The 19,512-nt window shown below is 49.2% G+C and overlaps 1 protein-coding gene across 1 annotated transcript in view; it reads right to left on the reverse strand.

Moving 5' to 3' along the window:
- Positions 1 to 19,512, reverse strand: part of SLC12A8 (solute carrier family 12 member 8) — a 132,883-nt gene that overhangs the window by 38,702 nt on the left and 74,669 nt on the right. Inside the window, exons 6-7 of the mRNA XM_072728408.1 lie at positions 13,700 to 13,813; positions 56 to 143 (exon numbers count right to left, since the gene is read on the reverse strand). Of these exons, the coding sequence (XP_072584509.1) occupies positions 56 to 143; positions 13,700 to 13,813 (202 nt within the window). The remainder of the gene's footprint in view (positions 1 to 55; positions 144 to 13,699; positions 13,814 to 19,512) is intronic.

The following is a 19,512-nucleotide window of genomic DNA, read 5'->3' on the forward strand; positions in this document are numbered from 1 at the left end:
CCTGGGGTTTTCTCTCCTTGTCTCCAGCTGATTGCCACCAGGGGAACTTACTTACGAGATGCCAACAGCTGCTAGGGAGCCCAGGGGGATGCTGGCCGCGGGCTCCCTGAGGTCACCCCCCATGTTGAAACCGGCCATGACTCCTGAAAGACACTCAGACAGGGGAGAGGGGTGAGCAGTGTGCTCCACTCCAGGAATCGCCTGCCCCTCTTCAGGGCCCTCTCCTGGAAGCCATCCCACGGCAAGCCCGTCCATCTGCAGTTCTGGCAGAGCTTCTCAATCTCCCCTGGCAACTGGGGAGGCATCCGAGGGGCATGAAAGGGATCTTTGTGGGTTGGATGATGCTTGGGAGGAAAGCCCTACTGGCTACAAAAGCATCTTACCGCCCAGTGCAGAGTAATGAGGGTGAGTGAGACATCTGGAAGGCTGCACAAAGGTCCTGTGGCCACATACAGAGCTCTGCCACCATCCCCACCCCCAACTCCCTGGGGAGGCTCAGGCTTAGCAAAGCACCTGCTGCCCCCTCCTCTGGAGAGCTCCTCGCCTCTGCTGCCCACTGATTACACTGGGCTTCAGGTGTCCTAGGAGCAGGTCTCATCCAACGGCCAGAACCAGAGACCGAAGGGCTCTACACAAGAACTCTAAACAAGTTCCAAAGAACAACCGTGATGCTACCAACACTGAGTCCCAAGCTCCTCTTCATCATGGGCCTGTGTTCCCAAGAACGCTTGTGAAAAGTCATAATTAGTCCTGATGGGGAAGGAGGCCACAGTGTGGGATGCTGAGGCGGGGTCCTCTCCTCTGTCCATACTCACCCACAGAAGAAAGCAATAAGACAATGTGTCCTGAACATCAAAAGTAGGTCCTGCCCACACGTGCTCTACAAGTCCTGCTCAGGAAGGTCCCACAGAGGGGTGGGTGCATCTTAAGCGTGGCCTTGCGGGAAGATTTACATCAGCTTAGGGAGAGAGATGGCTCTAACTCCATCATCATGGGTTTATGAACACTTTCAACACTGACAGGGCCTGTGCTAATGCTTCCCATGCATTTTTTACCTTGTTCAACGACCACATCAGGAAAGTGGATTTCCCCTGTTTGTTTGTTTGTATGTTTGTTTTAGAAAAGGTGATCAGAGAGGTTAATTAGAATAGTCTAAGGCTACATTTAGTAAGTGGGGAAGCAGGATTCAACCCCACTCTGTCTGACTCCGAAAATTATGCTCCTACCACCCCTGCTATAATGCTTGCAGGAGTGCAGGGGAAATGGGGGGAAGTGAAGATGCACAGCCAGAGAAGTAATGTGGGCCTATTCCAAAGGGTGCCCTGAATAGGGGACCAACACTGGGACCTATGCATGCATTGACCAGCAGTTCTACTATTGGGACTTCAGCTTCAGTAAATAGTCAAGGATATGGGTAAAGATGTAGCCAGGAATGTTTATAAATGTTTTTCTATACTAGTGAAAATGAGAAACAACCTCATGTCTACCAGTAGGGGATTTGCTAAATAAGTGATGATGTATCTTTCAATAAATACCGGGGCTCTGTATTGTCAGAGATATGTTGTGACATGGAAAGATACTTAAAAGCAATAGTTTAATTTTCATATGCATATTATAAAACAGAACATATAGCACGATCCCACTGTCATAAAAAAAAAAAGACAACGGAAAAATTCATGCATAGCAAAAAAAGAACCAGGACATGTTTTTATATGTTAAAGATTTTTAAATGGGTTGGTGATGGAAAAACAGATCACTTTTTATTTTATCGCTTATATATATTGTCCCAATTTTCTACTGTGATCATTCTGAAATGGGGGCTTCTTAAAGGGCTTTTTGTATAAATTGCCACATTAGACACCTTCTCTTTCCTCTTGTTTCCCTTTTTCCCAAGATCCTATTAAAGGGTAGGATGGGGGCAAATGCATACATGCCCATAAGCAAACAGGTCTAGAATGGGGAGCCGTGAGTTGATGAAAGGTTGTTACAGATGTCTAGAACACAGAGAATGGAGGAAGTGGCCCAGGGTGAAAGAGAAGGAAAAGAAAGCCTTAGAAAACTTCTCTAGAGGATCTGAATAAACCTGAGGAAAACCGGGGCTGCTAGTGTGGACATCTACACCCAAAATGAAGGCCTCCTCCAGAACTGGCTGTACTCACAAATGTGTCACAGTCAAGTTGCCTGTGAAGGAAGAGCCCTTTCAGGGACACAGACCTACACACTACGGCCAGGAATCCACGTCAGCAACCAAAGATTGCCAGGGGTGTGATGAAAACCAGCAACAAACACATGCCTGATAAAAATAGAACAACCTGGGCTGGAAGAAACATATAAATCAGGACACAGACGAGAGTTTTGAAGAACACACCATTAGTAGCTCCAGACATGTCCAAGAAGAAGAGTCTATCTATAAAGCAAGGTGCAATGAAAACAAGAAATAATCCAAGAACAAAAAAGGAACTTCTGGAAATTACAAACACGATCACTAAAATTAAAAATGCAATAGAGGATCTGAAAGATAAAGTTAAGTAAGTACCCCAGAATTGAGAACAGAAGGATAAAGGGGTACAAGATTTAAGCCAAGAACAGGAGAAACAGAGGAGCTATCTGAGAGTCACAACATCCAACGCACAGTAGATCCAAAAAGAGAGAACAGAGAACACAAAAAAATAACCAGCTAAGCAAACCAGAAATAAATAATAAATATCCAGAAGTAAATGTCTCTAAACTGAAGACGCAAGTCTTTAGGTTGAAGGATCCCATAGAAGAGACAGCACAAAAACTAAAACTTAAAAAGTCCACACCTAAACATAGCACTGTGCAATTTCAGGAAAAATCCTAAATCTTTCCAAAGGCAAAAATGAAACACTTATAAAGGAACAAAAATTAGACTTCTCTTTGGCAACAGTGAATGCTAAAAAACAATGGAATGCCAATTTTAAATGTCTGAGGAAAAATTGTTTTGAAACTAGAATTTTAGTCAGATTAGCAAGTAAGTGAAAGCAAAGTTAAGATGACAAGGGCTCAAAAAATTTACCTCCTACATCTCATTTCTGAGAAAGATACTAAAGCATGTATTCCAGCAAAATTAGGCTATAACCCATGAAGGAGGAAAGCATGAGATTGAGGAAAGAGTGGTAATGACTCGGGGATGGAGTAAAATCCCAGAACCACAATTGCTACTGCACAGACACCAGCAGGGGCTGAAGCAGAAAGTGGGGCGGGGGGGGGTGGGTGGGGGGAGCCAGAATGCATGCCTCTGGCTAGAACTGGATTCAACACAGCCAACAGCATGGTTGACAAACTCAGTGATTTTAAGGATGTGCTAAACTGCGTATTTTGGCAACAAGAGAAAAGAAAGTTTATTGAAACTCTAGGAAAAGTGAACCGAAGAGGCAATGTCTAAATATGACTCAAACTGGGACGCCTGGATGGCTCAGCAGTTGAGCATCTGTCTTCAGTTCAGGGCGTGATCCTGAGTCTAGGATCAAGTCCCATATCAGGCTTCCTGCGGGGAGCCTGCTTCTCTCTCTGCCTATGTCTCTGCCTCTCTCACTCTGTGTCTCTCATGAGTAAATACATAAAATCTTTAAAAATAAATAAATAAATAAATAAATAAATAAATAAATAAATAAGACTCAAACTAAAATGTCATGACATGATTTTACATAGCTGATGGAATATAAGAAAAAGTAACCTGTTTGGCCATGAAATTAGGAAAATTCTCCCCTAAATGGTACAAGGACCACATCAGAATCACAGCAAAAGAAATGGAATTCTAGGTACTACTTCACTCTTTACCAAACGACAGCTACACACTCATAAGAGTGTGCATGTTTACAGTTTTTATTAACATCTGAAAATTGACCTAGAGACAAAGCACACAGGACATAACTCTAATTACAAAATAGAATATGGGGACATGTGGGTGGCTCAGCGGTTGAGCATCTGCCTTTGGCTCAGGGTGTGATCCTGGAGTCTCGGGATCAAGTCCTGCATCGGGCTCCCTGCATGGGCCTGCTTCTCCCTCTGCCTGTGTCTCTGCCTCTCTCTGTGTGTTTCTCATGAATAAATAAAGAACATCTCAAAAAATATATGAATATTCTCTACTACAACGATATAAAAGTAAAGCTATAGCTAACTGATATTAGAACTAAAAAAAAAAAAAAGAGAAAGAGAAGTGGAGGGCATGTAAAAAGCACTAATATTTTCATTGTAGTGTTGAAAAACAAAAATATTAGTCCCATGATCTTTCACTCAGATCTGGCTTGGCTGTTACAACCTTCAAATTAGTTTAATAAGAAAATCTGAGGATACCTGGGGGGTTCAGTTAGTCGAGCTACTGATTCTTGGTCATGATCTCATGGTGGTGGTGAGATGGAGCCCCTCCTTGGACTCCGTGCTCAGTTCAAAGTCTGCTTGAGATTCTCTCTCCCTCTCCACCTCCCATTTGAGGTCTCTCTCTCTCTCTCTCTCTCTGTATGTCTCTCTCTAAATGAATAAATAAATCTTAAAAGAAAAGAAGGGGCAGCACAGGTGGCCCAGTGGTTTAGCACCGCCTCCGGCCCAGGGCCTGACCTTGGAGACCTGGAATGGAGTCCCACATTGGGCTCCCTGCATGGAGCCTGCTTCTCCCTCTGCCTGTGTCTCTGCTCCCCCCCCCCCCCCCCCCCCCGTCTCTCATGAATAAATAAAATCTTAAAAAAAGAAAAGAAAAGGAAAGAAAAGAAAACGTGAAAGATGATTCTAGCAATGACTTTCAAGCTAGCCGTTACATTTGGGAAGCAGATAAGGAAAAGGCTAGCAAATATTTATATACCAGTTTGCAATAAATTTTAAGCTAATTCTAAGCTTACTCTGCATCGTGTTATCATAAAGGAGAATTTCTAAGTTTTTGCTAAAAAGAGCAAAGAAATTCCCAAGAATATTGAGCAGTTTGTCCTTGAAGTTACAAAGATTGTTGACTTACAAACCTAAGACAAAAAAATCTTTAATAGATTTGAGTGTGTGTCTGTGTAACTCTATTTGTACACTTAAAGTGGTAGACTACAGTTTTCGTGCAATTTTGCCCACTAAACTGCTAAAAGTCAACTTGTTATGGCTTCCTTGATATTGCTCTAAAATGTCAATTAAAAAGGAGTATGCAGGTTCCCTTACAATTAGGGATTCCCTTACAATAACTGAAGTATTCCTTGTAAAAATATTTTACACATAAAACAAATAGGACTCTGATACATTAATCTTAAAACACAACACTGAATTTCAATTTTCCACACCAACGATAAAGAGTGAAGTAATGTAGCCCAAAACTGATAAAAAATAACAGAGATTTTAGAGTATTATTTAAAATTAGGACTCCTGGGTGGCTCAGTGGTTGAGCGTCTGCCTTCGGTCCAGAGCATGATCCCAGTCCAGGGATCGAGTCCTGCATCGGGGTCCCTGCATGGAACCTGCTTCTCCCTCTGCCTGTGTCTCTGCCTTTCTCTCTCTCTGTGTCTCTCATGAATGAATAAATAAAATCTTAAAAAGTATATATATTATTTAAAATTGAAAAGGTAACAACAAAAAAGCAATGTAAGTATTAAAAATTAGGAAGCAGATGGAGGAGCATGTAAATATGCTAAACCCTATTTCTTAACCTGTAGCCAATAGATTATGTCTTTCATTAATCAAGTTACAGGTTCAAGCTTATTGCTTGGTAATACATAGCCAGCTCCCAAAGTGCTAAAAATGATTAAAACTGTGTGTGTGTGTCCCTGTGGAGGGATATCTGGGGTGGTGACGGGTAAGGTGGGAGACTATTGGCCTATATCATAAGCGCTTCTGCAGGATTTTCTTTTTTGTCATGTGCAAATCTTATCTGGATCAAAAAAGGATGCGCAGAGGCAGCCTGGGCAGCTCAGGGGTTTAGCGCTGCCTTCTGTCCTGGGTATGATCCTGGAGACCCGGGATCGAGTCCCACGTCGGGCTCCCTGCATGGAGCCTGCTTTTCCCTCTGCCTGTGTCTCTGCCTCTCTCTCTCTCTCTCTCTGTGTTTCTCATGAATAAATAAATAAAATCTTTAAAAAAATAAAACTAAAAAAAAAAAAAGGATGCCCAGGACCTGCCTCACTCTGACCAGTGTCCCTGGGACCAGATCGTGTCACTGAGGCTCTCTTCAAGGCTAGGGCCTCACAGCTTGCTGTCAGAACAATCTGGTGCCAAGGGCATCCCTGGCCAAATCTCCACTTTCACCTGACTCCCAGACCCCACTACCTTCATCTGCTAACACCAGCCCTTCCTGGACCTCCTAACTTGACCCCCTGCAGAGGTTCCCACCTGTCACCAGGTTTGCTGGTCTGTCCCCGGGCTGGCCACGTTGCCTCCCACCGTCTACACCAGCCTCATCCTGCCCCCGGCCCCTAGCAATTTAATGCACGTTCATTCAACATTGTGGGATTACATATGCTCATTACTCCTTGCCATTTTAGTACCTCCCATCGTTTGTCACATCGTCTTGTGCGCCATCGGATCACCTAGGAAGACGCACGAGAACTCCACTGGTATACACGCTCTGTCTAGGGAAGTGATTGATTAATCCTACGTGCTTCCTGCTTCCAAACAGGTTCTGCATTCTCAACCAAAGCCCTGTTCTTCTCCTACGAATCTCTCACCCCGTCGAGGACCCCAACGACCCAACCTTTGATCACAGGTCCTGCTGGCTGGGCACTGGGATCCTGGTCAGTGGGAGCAGAGAGGACAGACGAGGACAACGATATGCTAATTTTCATTATTGATCTCTAAGAAGAGAAATGTAACACACAATGTTTCCTAAAACTTACTCAACAATTTTACACTTTTTTTTTTTAATGAAAAACTTTATTCATTATTAGTGTTCTATGGAACACAGTTTGGGCAATGCTGTGTCCGTTTTATAATTCCTATTTAATCTTTATGCTTTTCTTGGGAGGCTTCCTAAAATTGCTTAAAATGGCTACTTAGAATTAGCAATTCTTAAAGCCGGAAGGTGTCCTAGAGGTCAACTACTCCAACCTCTTATTTTACAGATGAGGAAAACGAGACCCAAAAAGAAGTGATTTTGCCCAAGTTTTGAGCCAATGGCAACACTATGTTCAAGTCTCCTGGTCTCAAGTCAGAGTTCTTTCCACTATGTCATACAATTTCTTGATTTCTAACACCCGTACTTTTCTCGGATTTCCCCCTTATAACAGAGTAACCGTATGATTCACTTGGGGTTCCCTCCCCAACAAGAAGGCCAAACCGATCAGCTCTGATCAGCACTGCACCCGGTTTACCCGCAGGTACTTTCATCGCCAGTTCCAAATCACTAGTCTGTGCCTGTTGAGGGCAGTTCCCGTCTTCGTAGATCTTACACCTCCAGTTCCAGGAAGCAGCTGATGGCTTTCCTCGAAACTCTATTTTTCCGGGCACGGGGATGATAATGCAGGCTGTGCAGTTACCCCGTGACTTCGGGAGACACCTCCCTTCATATGGTTAAGTCTTCCGACTTGGTCTTGCACCCTAGTTCTAGAGCCTTTTCATATGTTTGTTGTTTCAGCTTTTACATGGAGGCAACATGGTGTTGGCCATCACCTCGCCAGCCCGGGTGTCCGAGGCTAGACTGCCAGCGCCACCCAGGCTCCTGGACACCGACGTTACACCTACGGTTTGGGTGGGCAACACCAGGTGAACGGGGGGCGTGGGCTTGGTGCCGTGTTGCCAATGTCTGGCCTAACAACAGGTCCAGATGGCCAGGAGAGGGGCTCATCCCCTCAACATCTCAACGATAAGCCCGCGGTTAAAAGGAACCAGTAGTCAGAAATGTCAAGTAACCGCTTGCTGACGACGTTTGCAGGACCGTGGCTCCGTCCTCCTGCCCGCAGCAACCCCAGCACGCACAGATCAAAGCCCTCGCTTGCTGCCTAGCATCACAATCCCCCTTCCTACCCTATTTTCTTCTTTGTTGCTGAAAAGGAGCATGAGTAAGGGGGGTAAAAAGGCCAGTAGTCTTTCTAGGCTTTTCTGGTTTCTGTTAGTTGTTCATTAAAGGACTACTTACTCTTTCTCAAGGAGCAACCAAGCGTCCTCCTGGGAGCTTTTCAATTCACATCTGTGTCCTTGAAAAACCTTTCATTTTCTCCTCCAGCTCTAGCTTAATTGTTTCTCTTCTGCCTATTTTCTTCCTTCTTTGAAGTTCATGAGTTTACTATTTATCAGTAAGGCAGCATATCCATGCACTAAAGTTCGCACATCTGATCTGCTGCTTTTCGTGCCGAGGAAGCAGTCTGCCACTGCTTGGAGGCAGCGTAGCTCTGAGCCTCCAGTTCCTCATCTGCAAGTGGGGATCAGATTATCGACCTGGCAGGACTGCTGTAAAGTTAGAATGAACACCTGGTACCTAGTAGGTGCTAAATAAATGTCCACTCAGGAGGGATAGGCTCCCCTCCTCACCTGGAAATCCCTTGGGTTCCTAAAGACCTTGGACGTCTCTCCTTACCTTCCACCTGATGCCTAAACCCATTCCCTCTGCACACCTGGCTTATTGGCTGGTTTGTTTAGCTGTTCCTGCAGGAATCTCTCATCTCCTCTTGGCGATGGAGTTCCTGGCAGAACTTGTCAGGCCCCACCCTCTCCATGCCTTAGAGACTCTGCTGAGACACACAGTGTCAAATAATGGAACACTTAAATGCCAGGATTCAGGCGGATTTGCTGGCTTTGGGGTCGGGGATAGCTCCACGCCAGTGTGCATTCTCCCTTCCAGCGTCCTCTCCAAAGCAGGTGGGAAGCAGGGGGGCCCACCGCTCGCTGTCTGGCTGACCTGGGGGAACTAAGCTCTCTGTGTTGCTGTTCTCTGGCCTGGAAAATGGGATAATAACAGAACCCATGGAAGGATCCAGGTTCTATGGAGTCTGACACTTTAAAAACAACACAGATGTATGAATATGGAATTAAGAACAGGGCTTTAGCAGGAGGTGATGCAAGGGAGGGACCTTGAAGCCGGAGCTTCATTAGCGTCAGGCTAAATCTGCACCTAATCGGAGCAGGGGGGGCTGTGGGGAGGGCTGAGTAAAAGCCTGTATGTAAAGGGCTTGGCACGGCGCAACACGTAGTAGTAGGCTGCTTAACGCTAAGGATTCTTACTGATGTTTAGAATCACATTAATAAAATTATAAGTTAATGCTATAAATAGAATCATAAAAATAAAAGTATAATAATTATAAAAATAAGGGTAAAAAGAATTTTAAAAATAAAAGTATAATACTTATAAAAATAAGGGGGAAAGAATTTTAAAAAATAAAAGTATAATAATTATAAAAATAAGGGGGAAGAGAATTTTATTTATTTATTTGTTTTTTATTTTTTTAAAGATCTTATTTATTTATTCATGAGAGACAGAGAGAGAGAGAAAGAGATAGAAACAGAGACACAGGCAGAGGGAGAAGCAGGCTCCATGCAGGGAGCCTGATGTGGGACTCGATCCCGGGACTCCAGGATCGCGTCCTGGGCCGAAGGCAGGGGCTAAACCGCTGAGCCACCCAGGGATCCCCCCGAAAAGAATCGTAAAATATAAGTATAATAATTACAAAGCTTCCTTTTCTCTCGTTCCTGCTCATCAGAATACAGTGGGGTGAGCCCCAACGTTAGCTTGTCCTTGATTGAGGCTCTCTCTTCCTTAAACCTGGGGACCCTATTCTCAGTGAATCTCCATCTCTGAGTTCTTCCAGGTATTGTGGTCCCTGGAGTGGCCGTGTGTGTTCATGTGTGGGAGAGACAGAGAGATGGAGAGACAGAGAGACAGAGAGAGAATCCTGTGGGCCGGACATTGGTTGCTCAGGGCAAGGTTGCTATCATCGCCTGGAGAAGGAAAGTACTTTAAGAAACAAAGCAAATGGAGAACCTACTCCCAGGGCCCAGCCCCACCCTGCAGCCACTACCACAGGGCGTGGTGGACTGCAGGGAGGAGGACAGGAGGAGCACAAGCTTCCTAAATCCAGAGAAGCCGCTGCAACCTAGTTTTCAGCTGCTCCTGACAGGAGGTGTCCTACCCTTGAGATAAAATATCTGAAGTAACTTAAATAATACGTCTCTGACTGGAGATGGGGACACGGGGTGGGGGGGCTTTTGTCCATTCTTCCAAACTCCTCTCCCCTCTCCACAGCCTGGAGGTTCTCTTGTTCCAGAAGAGGATGGCCTTGGAGGGAGCCCCAGCCATGACTCACTCAGAGCTAATCCTTGGCAAATCCATCGCCATGGAAACTGTCAATCATCCATGCTTTTCATAGCTTAACAGAACATCTGCCAGGGGAAAGCCAAGTGATACAAGTTGTTCGTCCTGCCTACCGTGTTTACACTGGGGCCCCTGGAAAACAAAGAGAGAGCCAGGGAGGCAATGCTCCACAGCATAGTGGTGGCCCAGCTCCGGCCACTAATGAGCTGGGTGACCTTCAGCAATCCTTCCTAAGTCTCTCTGTGCTCCTCCTTCCCCAGTTGGTCACACCAAGGATCAATGATTCTCAACCTGGTTGGGCCAAAGGGCAGCGGAGGACAGAGAAGCTCATCTCCTAAGAGAGCTGGGGTGAAAGAACAAAACAAAGTCTACGCAGATAGTTTCTTCAATATTATAATTTTATATTTGGAATTTAACAGAATAAGATCTTCATAATTTAAGCTCTAGAGTATCAAACTTGACTAATATTCTTAGGTAGCAATCTTTTCCAAAGGAAGGACAAACACACCCTTCTCTGGTCCAAGGAGGCAGGTCAGAATTTCTAGTGTAGGTGAGGGGTTTAGTATCCTTATCAAAAATGAACATGGACTAAAAAGACAAAAAGTTGAGAGCTGCTGAACTAGCTGCTGTCGGTCCCGTTCAGACGCCGGGCTACTGCAGGGCTCTTCAAACCTCAGACCGCTAATTCCTGGCTGGAGGGAAAAGTCCTGAAGGGGGGGCCCTGTACTCCCTGCCCCCTCTCAGGCATCCCTTCTCTTTCTAAGACACAGCGTCTGGAGAGGCAAAGGAGGGGAACCGTGGAGCAGTGTGGAGGGACCTAGCAGGGTCACATTACTGACACAACCTCCTGCAGGTGTCAGAGAACACCCCCCTCCCCCCGCCCTGGGGCGCTGCCAGCCAAGGAGGATCACGGGGCCCGCCTCAGGTGTGACTGTCAACCTGGAGTCTGGGCCCCGGCTTTCTTGGCCTTAGGACTCACCACCAGGCCCCAGGAAATGCTCAGGTGGGAAGCCTCTTTAATGTGTGCTCTACCCATGTGAGGGAGGGAGGGCGGGACAATATTTTCGAATGTTAACTTTAAAAAAAATTCCCTCTATTTAGTATTTTTCCCTTTGCCTTTTCTGTCCATTCAAGGGGAAGTTGACCTATATTTTATTGCCTTGAGGGAGATACGGGGAAAAAGGAAACAGAATTTGCCAAACTCCTGTTAAGTAACAGGAGTTACTCCAAAGCCTGAGCCCTTAGGAGACTTTAGATAATCAAGCCTGAGCCCTTAGGAGACTTTAGATAATCAAGGAGGTAAGAAAGTGGGGGTGGGGGGGGAACGGGGTAACCGGGTGACGGGCATTAATGAGGGCATGTGCTGTGAGGAGCACTGGGTGATGGCAAATTGAATTTAAATTAAAAATAAATAAATAAAATATCAGATTTTAAAAAGAAGAGGAAGAGGAAGAGGAAGAAGAAGAAGAAGAAGAAGAAGAAGAAGAAGAAGAAGAAGAAGAAACAAAACGGGTGGGAAAAGCATGGGGGGGGATAAGAATAAACTTTGGTACATAATTTGCTGGGTCCAGTGCAAATAAAAATAATAAGATCCTTTGTTCAAAAATTACTAAGAATTTTAGCAAGAGTGAATCATTAAACCAAGCGTGGGGCCCTTCTGAGAGTGGGCGCAGTGTGAATGCGTAGGCTCGTGCCCATAAAGCTGGCCCCGGGGCGGGGTGCCCACCATATTGCTACAGAAGATTGCCCCTGGGGCTGGAGGCCGGGAGAGAAGCGCATAGGATCTGGAGCAGTGTGGACCTGGGGCACCCTCCATGTCAGCACTGGTAGGGACCCCACAAGACCCTAGAGAGGAGGGCCTGGGACATGCATAGCGTCTACACAGGGCCCCCAGGTTCAGATTGCTGGTTCAGAAGCAGCAGAGAGCCCGTAGGATGTGCAGACAGTACAACAAGAGGGTCTGGCTCTGCGTTCAGTGATGAAAAGCTAGAAGACCCTAAGGCCTCAGAACAGGATGGCAGGCCACGGTGGAGCCACCGTGAATGATTGACGTGAGTTTTCAGTCATCCTGGCAGAATGAAGGCTTAGAGTCAGACGCCAGCCCTTTGCATTTCATAAAAACGAAAGGAATGCACTACTTCTGGCACATCTGGACTTGTGGACCAGGACTCCACCTGCCGCCGCTGAGGCCTAGCTCCAGCTGTGGCCAGCCTGGGGCAGGGGTGGGGACCGTGGGTCAGGTAGGAAACTCCTGAAGTGATCCAGGGAGAGATGAGCCTTGGACCAGAGTGCTCAGGTGGCAGAAGCGGACAGACGTAGGACGTAAAGAAGAAGCTCCTCTAGGAGGAAGAATTGACAGGGCTGGGAGGGTACTGGTAAGAAAGAGCACGTTGGCACGAATAACTCCCCGTTGGCATGAGCAATTATCTGGATGGAGGTGCCCTTTCCTGAGATCAGGAGAGAAGGAGAAGAGCCAGTTGGGGGATGGGTGCGGTGGGCTTGGCTCTGAACATAATGGGTCTGAGATGCCCAACAGATGATGTCATGGGAGTGACTGAGCGTAGCGTATGGAGCTCCGAGAAGTCTAGGCTGGAGGTACAGGTCTAGGGGTCATTGGCCTTGTGAGTGGCCATTGAACAGCAGGCGTGGATGAGATTCTAAGGGGCACAGTAGAGAAAGAAGAGAAGAGGGCCTGGGCATAGCCTGAAAAACTCCAACATTTAATGGGTGCATCGAAGAGGATGTACCTAGAAAGGCAAGTGAGAGGGCCAGGAGGAGACGAGGAGAAGGAGACGAAATCAAACACAATCCAGGGCGTCAACACTACCTGACCAAGAGTAAAACGCTTCTCTCAGTCTGTGCTCTGCGACAAGCCCAGTCACTAGCAAATGGTTATTTCTTATAGACCGTTTGGTCAACATGGTCTATAAGTAAGGTTAGCTTACTACCTTCTAGGCCAGGGTCCTAGAGCGATCTCAGCTTTGGAAAGCTCCTCCCTGGCCACTGGAGAGCCAGAAAAATGGGGAATGTGGGTTAAAGAGATTCATTCATTGTCCATAGGATCCTGGTTTCACCCACACCCAGCACAGTGAGAAGACAATATAGCGTTGCTCTGCCTCCTGGGAGAAGACATACAGGTTAGGCTAGAGAGAGGGGAGTTTCTAGACCATGTTTAGGCTCATTGCAGGGTGGAAGGCGCAGCTTGTCTTGCTGAGGAATCCATCCTGTTCAGCCCTAAGAGAAAAATGTCCCTTCTCTTAAGTAGGCCAACAGGTTTCAATACATAGCTATGGCGCATAGGGAAGATGAAACAATGTGGGAGGCCTTCGGGAATAATGAACTAGGCTAAGGCCACCTCTCAAGTCAGACATACATCCTAGGAGCACACGCAGGCCACTTACAATGCTGAGCTTCGGAACCAAGCATTCGTACCCCTCACGTGGGTGGGTAAGAGCACCCAAACTACTGTACCTGTGGCCGCTGGGAAGAACACCCCGAAGACCGTGAAGAAAGATTCTCCAGGACTGTAATCCGGCAGAGTGTTGTTCCATAGCAGTTCCGGCGAGTAGCCAATAAAACCATGCTCTGAAACAACAGAAAGCGGAGCATGATCTCAGGGTCCAAGGATCGAGCCCCGCGTAGGGCTCCCTGTTCAGCGGGGAGTCTGCTTCTCCCACTCCCCCTGCTCCTCCCTGCCACTCATGGGCTCTCTCGCTCACTCGCTCTCTCTCAAATAAATAAATAAAAATCTAAAAAAAAATTGTTTTAATGAGCTAAGTGATAAGATAGTATATAGGCTTCCCCAGATTACAGTCCTATCTTATATATATTTAAATATTAAAAGGCAGGGCTGTGTGTGTGTGTGTGTGTGTGTGAAAGAGAGCGAGTGAGCGAGCAGGAAGTCTAACAGAATCGGCCTTCCCACTTCCAGGGCCTGACTTTGCCTGTCTACACCCCTAGAGACAGGCAGATGAAATGCCTTGAAGGAGAACAGTAGTTACCCCTGGGAAAGTGAGCATTTTTTTTCCTTTCTTTTCTTTCTTTTTTCTTGATAGATTTCAGTATAGCTGAAATCCTTCATGGAGCATGTATTTATGCATCTTCCGTTAATTAAAAAAATCAAAAAAATTTTTTTTTATTTACGATAGTCACAGAGAGAGAGAGAGAGAGGCAGAGACACAGGCAGAGGGAGAAGCAGGCTCCATGCACCGGGAGCCCGACGTGGGATTCGATCCCGGGTCTCCAGGATCGGCGCGGCCCTGGGCCAAAGGCAGGCGCCAAACTGCTGCGCCACCCAGGGATCCCAAAAAATCAATTTTTTGATTTTCTAATTTCTAATTTCTCTGTTCAGAACCCTAGCCATGGGTCCCTCTTCGCTGCAGAACATAGTCCAAACTCCTTACGATGAGAATCAACACCCTCGACCACCAGGCCGCACGCCACAGATTCCTGCTCATCCTTTCTGTTCCTCTGCCCAGCAGTCATGCAGATGACTCTCCCCAAGAACACCAGTAATACCCATCCCTTGTGTCTACGGCCTTCCAGACCCTTCTCCCACTTCTCCAAGCCCCAATGCCATGCTCACTTTTCAAGCCCGTCTCAAACGCGACTTCCTTTGGGTTTTACATCAGCCCCTGAATCAGAATGGATTCCCCCTACGTGTTCTCAGTACTGTGACTGGCCACGTTAGATCTTTCCCCAGCTAGACTCCTCGGGACAGGAAATGCAGCCTTCCACAGCTCTGTCCCCCAGAATCCAGCGCTGTGCCTGCCACACAAGAGGCAGGTAGCAAATACAGGTCACATGAAGAGGAATCTTTCTCTTAGATCTTGGCTATGGGCACATCTTGAATTCATGCTTTCCGTTTGCCTTGTTCGTGGGCTACTTTATAGCAGGAACGTCTCAGATCCGATTTCTTCAAAGCACTTTAAACAATTGTACCCTGACTTCAATAAAATTTTTCAGGTGGCTTCAAGCCTACTTTGCCTCTCTGTTAAAAGAGGTCACTTTGAACAGCATCTGTGGGCATGTTAGTGGGCTGTGCGAGCTTAAGATCCAAGTCAAGTATTCTTAGGCCTGAAAACACCCAGGGTAGGTATCTAGGCTCTGCTTTTTGAATCTCATCTCTGAGAATGAGTTGGTCTGTTTCTGTCAACTACAGTCTAAGAGAAGCCAGTCCTGCTCCCTTCCCTCAACCCCCACAGCCACACAGGATGGGCATTTGGCCATCACTCCAGCCAACTATGAGAGCTATGGTGAGAGAATTTCCTGCCCAACTGTCCTCCACCTACCTCGGGGCTTAGCTTCCCTCTGAGCTTCCATGCACAACAGAGCTCCTGCTTGCTCATGAGTCCAAAGAGATTGCCAGTGCTTTTCACAGCTTCCAAGACTTATAACTTAATAGGAAAAATATTTCGTAAAAAAAAAAATAATAATAATACAGTGAAAGCTCAGAAAGGGACCCTCGGGGTCCGGTGAGGACTTAGAATCACTGTGGATTGCTTTCCTCTGCCTGAACGCAGAATTCGCCCTAGACGTGAAGTCCTGTGCAACGTTTCTGAATGGTTTGGCATCTTCACAGCTGGTCTTCCCCTCATTAACAAAAAAGCAATAATGGCTGAGTTAACTTTATCCGCTGGCTGACCCCACTGACTGGCCTTTCTGAGGTGAAAACCAAGCCCAGCCTGTCTTGGAGCAGAGTTCAGGCAAGCTGGGATGGTGCACGGGCCTGATGGCGCACGCACGCAGGGCCGGAGGCACCTGGGCAGCCCTTCCTCAGGCTCCAGGGACCTCGGCAGTCCCCAGGGCCGCTCGGAGGGAGGTGGGTGTTCGGTCACCAGGCCTGAGGGCTCTGCCCACGGATGAGTCACCAGGAGGACTTTTGATCTGCCACAAGCAGATCCACAGATCGAGGGCCTAAGTCCGTGGGCTCTCGCCAGGGCCTGTGAAGAGCCGGCCTCCTCCCCTCCCTCTGCACGGCCCCCGGTGAACGCAGCCCCACGCAGCCCCCAGCACACCGCGCACCCACGCGGCCGAGCCAGCCCTCTCCTGCGGGTGTGCTTCTCACCCTTCCTCAAGGAAATCACCCAAACTTTGAAAAGAACTTTACGGACAAAAACACGGTCAACGCTTTATCGCTAATGATGTAAAATGGGGAGTCAAAACATCCGACTATGGGGGCCTGGAGCGTTTGAAACGTTTATAAAGGGTTTTTAGTACCACAGAAAATTGTCCGTGTTACGTATGATACGTGTGAAGCAAGAAAACTGGACACCACTTATAGTACAGATAGCAAAAAAAAATTTAATTTGTGCATGTAAGAAAAGACTAGAAGGAAACATACTAAAGTACTAACTATGGATGTCTGTTTAATGCAGTTATGAGCGATTTCTCTTTTCCTTTTTTCTTTTTTACAGATTTTCCACATTGCCTTTCACAAGCAAAATCAACTTACCAATAAAAAATAATATATTTTAGAAAAACAAACACGACATCCCAGGACCAAAAGCCTACTTTCCCTAGACTCCTTTTCTGTAAACAAGTTCTTTTCTTTTCTTTTTTTTTCTTTCCATCCATACTCTACCTGCTTCTCAAACTGATTGATGAGAAAAACACAGGTATCAAGATAGGGCAGATAAAATAAGGACCAAAAGAAAAAAGAAAAGAAATGGAGGGGTGGGGGGGGGGGTGGAGAGCACCTCAGCCACGTGTCCATGAGACACAGCCCAAGGTCTGTGCATAAGATCCTGCAACAATCACCCTCCAACTAGAATTCAAGGCCTAGAGACATCGTTCGATGACTTTCTGGCCACCCCGCTCGGGCAGGGGCAGACCTCAGGGCCGTCCCCTCATATGTGCCACTTTCCAGGGGATGAGAAGGAGCTCCAGGAGCTGGCATGCTGGATCCATTTCCTCTGCTCTGACCTTCCCTTATGCGTCTATCCCCTAACAATCCCACACCTCCGGTCCCCGTCCTCAGCCAGCCTTCAGTGAGGCTTGGCCCTACTAGTCCAACCACAACTTCTGGGGCCCTGGTCTCTCTCCCCCGCCCCAAATCTGATGCAGCTGAACCTTGAGCTTCCGGCAGGGTGGATGCCTCATGTCCCTGCCTGGCGTGCACTTGCTGGCTGAGGCCTGGGGTGAGGCCGGATGGACACATCCAGGGCACAGGGCTGAGCAGACCCCACCTGCCGTGCCCTCTTCCAGGGGGTCTTCATGCTGGGAAAAAAGTTCTTAATCTTTGTAGCTGTGGCCCCCACTGGGGAATCCAATGGAAGCTGTCCCCACAGACACATCGTGTGTGGGCTCCCGGCCTCTGAAGCCCCTCTGAGGGGCATGGACCCCGAGGCTCAGGACTCCCATGCTAGGGGCTGCCCGCATACACCGACAGCGTACCCTCCCCCCCCGACCCCCACCATGCCCTGCCTCGCCGCAGCCGACGGTTCATACTGCGGTCCCTGCCGGGCAGCGAGGAATCCCCGGGCGCAGGACTGTACGGGCTCCCAGGGGACATCACAGGGCAACCTCTGCTCCAAACGTAACGACCAGTGGCCTCCCATGGGCCGGCTCCTGGGCACCAAGTCCTTACAACGTCACCCTTGATCTCATGGCTGCTCTGCAGATCAGGGGTAAGGACACCAGGAGCAGGGAGGTGAAGAATCTTGCCCAAGGCTACACAGCGGACCTGCCTGTACTCCAGCCACTGCTTCTCCTCCAGGAGGCCAGTCCCCAGGTTCCCCCTCCCCTGCAGAGGGGGTCAGCCTTGTCTCGGGAGGCCTGGGGGACACCCCCAGGGGGAGGGTGCCGAGGCACGCAGCACAGGTCCTCATCAAGCCCAGGAGGTCCCCCCGGGGCTCAAGGCGTCCCCCCTCTTCCTGCAGGGGTCTGACAGGGGCCTCCCTGTGGAAGGCCACACACACCTGGGGGCATGTGACTGGGGGGGAGGCCTCACACAGCTCGGAGGAGACAGAGCCAAGCCTGGGCCCTGGGGCCGCGTGGGCTCAAAGGTCGCCACCGGCATGCTCTCTCTCTGCAATCCACCCCGAGCTTTGTCCCCAGAGATCCTAAAGCTGGCGTCTTCGCCCCTGGGAACCCTCAGTCCTGCTGCTGGTACAACGGGGAGCCGGTCTCGGGCCTCCTCAGCTGGCGACTTCCAGCCCTGGAGGCCCGGTGCCTGCACCTGCCGCATGTGAACACACCTGGCTGCGACCCGAACACCTGTTTCTGTATCTACCAAAACTGCTTAGACCCCACCGGAGCTCTGCACTTGCCGGGAGAACAAAAGCAGAACGGGGTGGAGTGGGGGGTGCATGGGAGAGAGAAAGCAAATCCAGACAAAACCCGGGCAGGAGACACGGAGGGAAGATACCAGAAGGTCTGTCTGCAGAAAGGCTTGGCCTTTCCTTCCTAAATATGGGTGACGTGGCTTCTCCCGCTGCCCCCGGTAGGCCCTGGTCCCACAGGGTCACTGTCTGCCCCCAGTACTCGTGGGGTCCCACCCGCCTTGCCCGGGCCCAAGGCAGCCAGCCCTGGTCACCAGCCGTGACAAAGCGCCCTCCGGAACCTTCTGGTCAGCTCGCTGCTGGGAAGCTCCGCGCGGCACCTGCGGCTCCGGACCCCTGCCCCCCGACCCGGCCCCCCACCTCTGGGGTCTGAAGTCAGAAGGCGAGGGGAGGTGAGCGGCCGGGCCTGCGGGGGAGCGACCGGGCTTCTCAAACTGAGGGCCGCGGGGCTGGGGTGGGGGCGGCTGCTGGGCGGCCCGGGGCAGGGGCTGGGGCTGGGGGCCCTCCCCTGGACCCCGACACGGCCCTTCCTGGGCTGACAATGGGAGGGCCGCGACCAGGAACAGAAAGAGCTAGAAAGAGCGGAGGCAGGGCCCGGGAGAGGAAGGGAGGGAGGCCGCCGGCCGCGGCCGAGGTCACAGGAAGAGCAAGGCTGCGAGGAAAAGGAAAGGAGAGGCTGAGGCTCCGGGAAGGGACACGCAGCACAGCGACGCGGTGGGGGACGGGGCTGGAGGGCAGGGGCGGCGGAGGGTCCCCAGGGCCCCGTGAGGGCCTTGTGGCAGTGTCCCCACCGCTCTGGGAGGCGGGCGGGGTAGGCAGCTTGAGGGAGGGATGGCCTCCGTGGAAAGGGGAGGAAGGAGCGGGTCCAGGGCCCATCCTGCCCCCCACCCCCCCGGCCCCCCCGCCCTGGCCCCAGCCGCCCCCACCACTACTCGGACCCTGCGCCACCACAGGGCCCTGACCCAGGCAGCCCACCCTGCACCCGCCCTGCATCACCAGTGG

The sequence above is a fragment of the Vulpes vulpes genome, chromosome 1 (assembly GCF_048418805.1).
Source record: "Vulpes vulpes isolate BD-2025 chromosome 1, VulVul3, whole genome shotgun sequence".
Classification (NCBI taxonomy): Eukaryota; Metazoa; Chordata; class Mammalia; order Carnivora; family Canidae; genus Vulpes; species Vulpes vulpes.